Source organism: Ochotona curzoniae, unplaced genomic scaffold (assembly GCF_017591425.1).
Source record: "Ochotona curzoniae isolate NIBS_2020 unplaced genomic scaffold, NIBS_Ocur_1.0 scaffold_3208, whole genome shotgun sequence".
In the NCBI taxonomy this organism is placed as follows: domain Eukaryota; kingdom Metazoa; phylum Chordata; class Mammalia; order Lagomorpha; family Ochotonidae; genus Ochotona; species Ochotona curzoniae.
The window spans coordinates 28,286,705-28,295,677 of record NW_024467106.1 but is presented as its reverse complement, the minus strand read 5'-3'; the positions used below and the strand labels follow the sequence as shown (position 1 = coordinate 28,295,677).

The window sequence follows — 8,973 nt, the reverse complement described above, 5'->3', positions numbered from 1 at the left end:
TGGGCTGTCAGAGCAACCCCACGAGACAGACCCTGTCCATTTTAGAGACGTGGGCTCTGACGGGGATCTGGGAGGGGAGAAGCTGAGCAGCACATCATCAGGCCTGATGCTGTAGAGATCTGATTCATGTCATCACACACAGGACGTGAGGGATCTGGTCATCCCAGGATCCTGAGCCACACAGATCCCAGGGCAGGTGGCTAGCACACGGTGAGCCAGCTGTCTAAGGCACAGCCGCTGTACCCTGGCAGCTGCCTGCATCCTGCAGATCCAGGTTGCCAGCTCCCCTCCTGTGCTTCCTCATTTGCCTTTTGTGACTAGCTCCTGCTCATCTTCAGGCCTAGGTATAGGACTGACTACCCAACATGCAAGACCCTGCAGGAAATTAAAATGCTAACCCCACTGGCTCCAAAGTTACTAAGGATTTCATGGGTTGGTGCAATGGTTAAGACTGTTCTTGGGAAACCTGCATTCTATTTCAGAGGGTCTGGGTTTGAGTCCCAACTTTGCTCCCAATTCCAGCTAATGTGCACCTGGCGACAGCAGATGACAGCTCACTTCCTATCACTCACTTGAGAGTCTCAGATTGGGTACCCACATCCTGGGGAGGCCCAGCCCAGTCCTAGTCATTGCAAACATTTGAGGAAGTGAATCAGTGGTTGGAAAACCTCTGAGTCCTTTCTGCCTTTCGAATAAACCCATTAAAAATATCCAAGTCGCTAAAAATTTCAAAACAGAGACAGCAGAGCATGAAGCCAAGCCAGGAGCCCTTGACAATGACTGTCCAGGTGGCAAATTCATGAGGAAGCCCTTTTGGGGACGTGTCTCCAGGAAGCCTGCCCTAACTCCCCAGTGGGCCAGCTGCTTAGCCCACAACACACACTGTCATCTCTTTGTTATGCAGCTGTCTTGTCATTCACCTATTCACTATTGTCCCCCTCCCCCATGCCCAGCAGAGGCTGTGGCCAAGAGGAGGGGTTCAATGGCTGCCCCACATGGTGCTTGAGGTTCCTAAAAGTGGGACCTGGAAGAACCAGTTGGGACCAGCCAGCACCATGCACAGCTCTGAGTAAGCAGGACTGTGTGAGCCTCTGGGACTGGCCAGGGCTTTAAGGTGTGGGGTGATGGTGGTCAGGGACTTGGGCTTTGCTTGGGTGAGCACGTCCATCCTTCACTGTCCATGGCCTGCCTTTCGAGCCTAAGCAAAGTGAGATGAGCTCAGAAAAGGGACAGTCATGGGACTGTGGAATGGTCACAGGGCCTTGTCTAGGAGGACATAGATGGGTGCCAGTCCTCCAGTTCTCAGATTCTCAAAGTTTTTTAGTCTTCCATGCTACCCCAATGTCCTAACCCACCTCCCTGCTCAGCCAGGGAGTTATTCTCCACATGTTCCCTCAATACCAGCAGAGTTGGAAGGAGGCAGGATTTCTAAGTTTCAGACAACCACAGGTTCTTCCTCCTGCATCCCAGATTTCTTTTGGCTCAAATACCAGGAGCTTTACCCACCCTCCATGAGTGGCAAAGGGAACATAGTGGCTCAAACTTGAGATGGTCAGGGGCTTTAGGCTTTACTGATCCATGAGCCGAATCTTAGGAGCAGAGTCAGCTCCTCGCTTCTCACTTCCCTCCAGTGGGAGAGTAAGATTCCAAATCTCCTGAAGACAGAGGCAGAAATCCTGGAAAGGGTTTGGGTAATGAACATATCCCTAAACCAGTCTCTGAGGCAGGAGTGGGAACAAGGGTGATTTCTACAAATTTCTTCCCAGCCTTCACCTCCATTCAGTCAGCAGACTGGTGGGAAGGGAGCCAGGTAGGCAGAACTGCCGATTCTCACCTGTCACTGGTTCCAGGAAGATCCTTATAGTAAGTACAGAGATTTCCCAGAAGGTCAGGCTCCAGAAGGTGGCCCAGCCTTGCTGGTTCTGGAACCTTCTTCCTTCAGAGCAGATCCCAGTGTTATCCTTATGTCCTAGGCGGAGGCAACTTCTGGGCAGCGGTTTCTCAAAGGGCTTCCGCTCTGGAATGCTTTCTTGTGAAGCTGTGAAAATATTCTCATTTTATTTTATTTTTACCTCAGAGATGAGCCAGTCTCAAAACAAGGAAAACATGGGGAACCCCTAGCAACGAGGACAGAATGTGACAGGGGGAGGATCGCCTCCAGCAGCACACTGGGCGTCTCCCTCTCACGCATGTCCAAAAGAGGCTCTCAGTGACTCAGTGACAGACGTGGTGAGGAGGAAGGGGTCTGAAGTCCAAGCGGTGTGAGGTGTGGCTCTTGCCTCGGTGGATGTTCTGCTGGTGGTTCAGGGGCAAGGGTGAGGAAGCTGAAGCTCGGAGTCACAGGCCTGCCCTCCTGTGACCTCCGTTGGACCTTGACTTCGCTCTCAGGGCCTCAGTTTCTCATCCATGCCATGGGGGGCTTGGCGCTCGGCCACTGAGGACCTGAAGTGTGGGTGCACCCCGTGATGAAGTCCGCCCAGTCTTCCTGAGGCCTTAGCAGCTGCCGCACCCTGCTCAGCCTTTGCTCTCATCTCTGAGATCCGGCAGCCAGTCTGGACAGATCTCCGCCTCTCTGCTAAGGTCAGGTGATTCTGTCCTGGGCTGCAGGGAGGAATGGCTGCCTGGTGGAGCACCAAGGAAGCAGCCCCGTCCCCTGCCCCCACACTGCCGCAGGAAGCTTGGAGGGTGGCTAGGAGAGGGGATAGCGTGAGGATGCATCTAGTGGGATGGCGGTGGGTGGGTATCTAGGAGGATGACACAGAGCTGCCAGCAGAGGGCGTCCTGTGCTGGAGCGGGTGCCGGTGGTTCATGGGGGGGGGGCTCCCCATTCCCCCATTTGCTACAGGCTTTCAAATCCCACAAGGCAGTTGGGGCTAGGGAGACAGCGAAGGGAGGCCATGGGAGCCCAGCTTGAACTCATTGAGGTGAAAAAGGATAATTTAGGGAAGGGCAGATAATCCTACAGAGAACACATTCCACATGAGGGCCCAGAGTGCAAGCAGGCACACATGGCTCCCAGGGAATTCGGACCCTGGTGGGCTCAGCTGCCACGCTGGGCCTTCTCCTGCCATTGTTGTCTTCCACGGCCGAACGCACTTCTCCCAGGGAGGGATCCTGAGGTAGCTACCTATGGTCAGGTTCCCACCTGGATCCAGCAGAAATTGGGGTCCCCACCCCACTCCTGGGCACAGGGCTGCAGAAAACAGGGGAGGGCAGTTTAGATGGATGGGACCCTGATTTTTTTTTTTTTCTGAGCAGAGGCAGGTGGCCCAAGCTGACCTGAGTTCTGGAAAAAGCAGGCATGAAAGATGACAGGTTTTCCCCCTTGGATTCATAAAAACAAATTTTGCAACAATTTATTAAAAATCGATACCATGCAATAGGGGCAGGAGAGCAATTCCTCATGTACATCGGATTCTGGCAGTTCCAGTCTAATTCGTAAGCGTTTGTGCACTAACGTATTGGAAGATGCCTCTCGGGGAGGCCGAGACCTCTCCGGAAATAAAAGGGGGTATTTGCTGCATAAGGAAGAACAGAACCATCAGACTGCTAGGAGTCACGTCTGGGGACCAGGGGTGTGTGTCTCGTTATTCATGGGGAACTTAATTCCAAAAGAAAAGATGTGAACCTACAGTGTCAGTGAGACGGAGGGTGACCTCTGTGGATTAATCTAGAAGACGGCGCACGCTCGGGAGTCACAGAGGGCCATGGACGCACGCTCTCACCTCCGACAGGCCAGTACTTTGTGATCTGGTAGGAGTAATATTTCTACAGGTGTGTGTGTGTGTGTGTGTGTATGTGTATGTGTGTGTGTGTATACAGTATGTACAATTAATTGTCACTTTTTCACTTGGAAAAATGAAATGTGGTCTTTTAAATTTGGTTTTGGTGAAATCAAGAAAGCAAGGTAAATACTGGTTAATACACAGTGAGTGACAACACCAATTTTTTTTTTTTAGTGCCTAAACAGAGCATGAATTCAACTTGACCAGTGACATGTTCACATTGATTTTTTTTTTTTGTATAGTTTTTGTTGTTTTTAACCCTAAAAACTACAGTATCTCCATGACCTCTCTTTGTGGGGAGGGGAGAGCTATGCTACGTGAAGTAGGGAGTGTTTGAACATGGTGGTGGTGGTGATTCCCGTGGGCCCTTTTCGCCAATGCCTGGTGGTGACCACAGTGGCTTCCTGACCGCAGTGGTTCTGGGAAGAGATTATTGCCTGCCTGTTGAAGCTGCCTTAGGATTCTTGAGGGAGGAAGTGAGCCGCTCACTTGTGCAGACGCCCTGGATGTGGTCGATCAGGCCTTTCTAATACAAGAACGAACCTGTCTGGGAATGTGAAAAAAGTTGCTGGGAGCCTCCCTCCAGCTGGGCCTGGCCGCTCCGGGCAGAGGGCTGTGCTGAAAGCTTGTACTCCCCTGCCTTCCCTCTGGCTGTGGTGAGGGTTGAAGGTCATGGTCATAGGAAATACCTCACGGGTCAGGGCTGCCTCATTGTTTGGTAGGAAGCTTTCCTGGCCGAGATGAAGTTTCCATCCTCAGAGTGACCCTGTGAGGTAGGCAGGTCGGGCGTTGTCTCAACCCCAGTCTGTTCCAGAGGGGATGTGGAAGGCTCAGACACCTGTGCCTTGTTCAGGGTTCCAGAGGGATGCCGAGGGGCCCGAGGACTGGGTGCCAGGCCAGTGGTCTTTTGGACATCAGTGAGGACAGAAGAGCGTGCTTATGAGGGAGGATCCATCTGCCCACTGACCGGTCCTAGCCAGCTCCCTTCCGCCCGCCCCCCTGCAACCAGGAGAGGGCCCACAGACTGGCCTGGAAGGCATGTCCTGCCTTCTGGAGGCCAAGGGAAGCCTTGGGCCTGGCGTGGGAGCCCTCTGCTCTTGGTTACCAGGGATAGCTTTTTGAGCAGAATGCCCTCAATTCACTTTGGTCAGAAAAAAAAAGAAAGAAAGGAAAGGAAAACAAAAACAAAAACAAAAAAACACATCCCAGCCAGCCCTTGGGCCGTGACAGGAGGTTAAAGTGCACAATCTTTCCTTAGAGTGTTCGCTGGGGGAGACGTTATTCCATGGATAGGGCAAGTGGCTGGCCCCCGTGATCTGGCGGAGGGGTGGGACACCCAGACCTGGCCGGTGTGCCAGGAGCATCACAGACTGTTGGTGAATGCTGCCGAGCAAGCGGCTGGCACTCCGAGTGGTAATGTACCCCAACCCCCCAGCACAGATGTCATGGTGTTAATTGTGTGGCATTTATCAGAGTTAATGAACATCTCTCAGTGGGTGCTGGCGGTTCCTGGGGAGGGTGGAGGGCTTGTGAGGCTGCCTGCTCTGCAGCCCAGCCCTCTGGGTGCCAGCCAATGGCCACTGCCCTTTCTGCAGACTCCCTGCTCCACAGTGGCTAAAGGAGGGGGCTGAGCTGGCCACCACTGCAGCTGGTGGCTCTGCCCGGCTGTCCCTTGGTGGACAGGAGGTGCAGCGCCAGCCTGGGGCCGGGGATGTGTGTGCAGAGGACAGCAACGCTGTCTCCACAAGCCCCAGCCTGTTCCCCAGGCTGCTTGAGGACACGCCGACTTGTAGCTGGAGTGCGCCTGCCTTTCTCCTTGTCTAGACTTATTATGATTATTATTATTTTTTGCAAGTTTCAGATATGTCAGCTCCTCCTCGTTCATAGGAGGAATGACTGCAGGAAGAAGTCATTTCCATTCCTCTTCTTTGTGAAAAAAACTTCACCAATAAGGCTCGAGGTCAGGTGCCAAGGCCTCCCCGGGCCGTGTCCCCCTGAGTGCTGTCCGAGCAGTCCCGAGAGGCCAGCTGTGGCGCCCAGGTTCTCCCGCAGCCGCCGCCCCTGCCCTGCCCCAGTGTGTGGTTCCGTCATGGTGAGGCCCTGGCCCCGGGCCTCCCACCTTACAGGCCTGAGACCATGACTCGAAAGGAGGGCGGTACGTGTCTGTGGCGGGGGCTGGCAGTGGGGCTGACGCAGGGGCTGACGCAGCTGGCGTCCACGCCTCCGATGGACGGGAGGTAGGCGTGGTGGAGGATGGGGAGCTGGAGGGACAGCCGGCGCTGGATGCTGCAAGGAAAGACAGGGAGGAGAGTTAGTGCTTTAGTATCGTTCCTAGCGGGAGCGAGGAGACGGAAAAGGGCACGCTTTGAGGCTCCCTGAGATCCATTTATCACCAAAACGTCTCTCTGACACCCCTGCAATGTGGCCTCTGTTTCACTGGACACGTGCTATTTCTCTGCCTGGAATATTCTTTGTCTGCATTTCTTTCCAGTTCCAGTCTGAATGTCTGGCTTGGCATTGAAGACATCGATGCCCCCTGGTGGAGACCTGGGTTCACCGTGGATTCCAGCTTCTTGTAGTCCCAATCCTGATCGGATCCCAGGAGGCAGTGCGTTGTGTCCTGTGATTGGGTGTCTACCACCCACGTGGGAGACCTGGATTGAGTTCCTGATTCTCCACTTTGCCCTTCACCCTCTTTTGCAGGCATCTGCAGAGCTAGCCAGCAGATGGGTGTTCTCTGCCTCTTGAAAAAAATTTTAAATTAAATGTCATTCTTTACATACCGACTTCAGTAAAGCACGAGCCCCTCCCTCCTTGAGGTCCCCAGAACCCTTGGGGAATACCCAGAGAGGAAGGCAGGGACAAACTGAAAGTGAAGTCAGCCTGGGGGTGGAGGAGCAGCAAGGGAGAGGGAGCCCTTTCTCGCTGCCACAGCCGTAATGGTCCTGGGAACCGCAGTGTGGCCAGCTACCCTCACTGCTGGGAAGGCTGTGCATGGCCAGCGTGCTGGGTAACTGCTCCTGAGCTTCGCGTGGCCAGCTTCATTTCTTGATGGTCTTCCTTTGCTCACCTAGTATGCCCCAGTTGCCCAGGAAGGCACTGAGTTCTGAGGCCTCCTTGTGTCTCTGGTGGCAAAAAATAACAACAACAAAAAACCCAGATCTCAGCAAAAGCCAATAGGCCAAAGAAATACTGCTATCTCTGTTACACAGAAGAGGGCAGAGCAGAGAGCTTCTGTCACTTGTTCACAGAAACAAGATCACACCTGGAGCAGCTGGGATTCTTGCTTCATGGTGGGAATCAAACCCACTTATGAGCAGCTGTCTCATTCCAAGTTTACTTAGGATGTTGATGGCTGTTGCCTTCCGCCCTCTGCCCCATTCTCAAGTACCTGTTGGCCAGACAAGCTTCTCCCAAGAGACATCTCACAGATGTGCCTAGGAGCAGAGAGCTCATTTTAAAATGAAAGAGGAATCTATGCCATGATGGCCATGACCTAGTCCTTAGTGCAACAAGAAGTTGGCCAAGCACCCAGGAAGATTCTCTTTTGACCTGGGAGAAGGGGGCAAGGTTTATTTCCCCGGGCAAGGCCTGTGGTCGTCAGAGTTACAGAATTATTCTGCTGTTGGGATACTATTCACTTTCTCGTGTGTTTAACACAAGTTTGCTGAGAACCTGCTCAGTGTTGGCAATGGAGGGCCAGAGGCACTCGAGGACCATACCTTACCCTCATGGCACTTCCATTCCATCAGGCTGCCAGCACCTGCCAGGGAGCCACCGTAGGCTATTCCCCGCCTTGCAGCTAATCTGCCTGTTAGGCTGTCAGCTCTGGCATTAACTGGCTCTCGCAATCCTGCAGCTCCTGGTCCACTCTGCCTGTTACTTTCCAGAGGTCTGCCTTTGGAGTTCACATTTGCAGCCTTTGCTTCCCAGCTGCTGAAGGTTGGGGGGGTGCACTACAATTGCCAAAGGGCAGGGCAGACACGGTGAGGTGTTCGGGTCTGTACTTAGGCAGCACCTTGTAGTTGCTTTTCTGTAATAGACACTCCTGTTCCCATATCCATATACCCTGACTGACTTTTCCTTGAAGCAACTATCACTCAACACACTCAGCCCATGTACTGCATTTTAAATTCACCTGTTCTCCTGCCAGACAGAATGGGAGTTCCACGCTGTGTCCTTAGCACCTACACCTGATACCTGGTAGGGGTCTCTTTCAGTAAATGGCTTTAGCAAGGTTCAATACTATGTATAATGAAGGTAGAGAAGTGGGCTTTAATGTTGTAAAGAGCCAAGCTCATGTCTGAGCGCCTGTGTTTCACAGCAAAGTAAGCTTGGATAAGATCCCTCCTCCCCTCTTGTGAATACTGGTTTTTCTCATCTGTAAAAAGAACATCGTAATTCTTGCACTATAAGATCGCTGCTGAGTTCAAATCAAGCAACAGTTGTGAGTACGCATGGTGCCAACTATCAGCCACGTGTGGGAATGCCGACCCGTTGGGTGATTAGTTTCAAAGGAGCAGGTACTTACTGTTCTGGGGAGTTTATATCTTCTATAGGATCTTTGCATGTCCGTGAGGGCTCTGTTGTATTCCACTGCAGCTGGGGATTCTGATCAAGGTGATTTTTTAAAATGGCTTTTCCCCCATCTGAATGTAAAACAATAAAATGATAACACAGTCAACTCCATTTTTTTCTGAGATTTGCTTTCTGCTTGTTCACTCCCTCCCCCAAAGGGCTGCAACACAGCCAGAGCTGAGCTGGCCGGAAGCCAGGAATCAGGAGCTTCCTTCTGGTCTCCCACATTGGTACAGAGGCCCAAGGACGTAGGCCATCCTCTGCTGATTTCCCAGGCCACAACCAGAGAGCTTAATTGGAAGTGGAGAAGCTGGGACACACTGCAGACATGTGATTAGCCTGATATGCCACCTGGTTGGCCCCTAACTCAGTTTTTAAAAGAAAACCCCCGCCATCGGGTTGAGCTGGTGTGACCCAGAGGCTTAGGCTGCCATGTGTAATACGGGCATCCCACACTGGAACTCTGATTCGAATCTCGGATGCTCTGCTTTCTGCCCAGCTGTTCGCTAATGCTCCTGGGAAAGCAGCAAAAGACAGCCTCTAAACTTGGGACTTTGCCACCCATGTGGGAGACCATGATAGAATTCCAGGTTTCTGGCCAGGTCCAGCT

General features: G+C 52.7%; 1 protein-coding gene across 1 annotated transcript in view; it reads right to left on the bottom strand.

Annotated features, from left to right (window-relative positions):
- Nucleotides 1-5,629: 5,629 nt before the first annotated feature.
- GABBR2 (gamma-aminobutyric acid type B receptor subunit 2) overlaps nt 5,630-8,973 on the bottom strand; it is a 326,347-nt gene continuing 323,003 nt past the window's right edge. Inside the window, exons 18-19 of the mRNA XM_040962792.1 lie at nt 8,317-8,434; nt 5,630-6,071 (exon numbers count right to left, since the gene is read on the bottom strand). Coding sequence (XP_040818726.1) covers nt 5,906-6,071; nt 8,317-8,434 — 284 coding nt within the window. The 3' untranslated portion in view covers nt 5,630-5,905. The remainder of the gene's footprint in view (nt 6,072-8,316; nt 8,435-8,973) is intronic.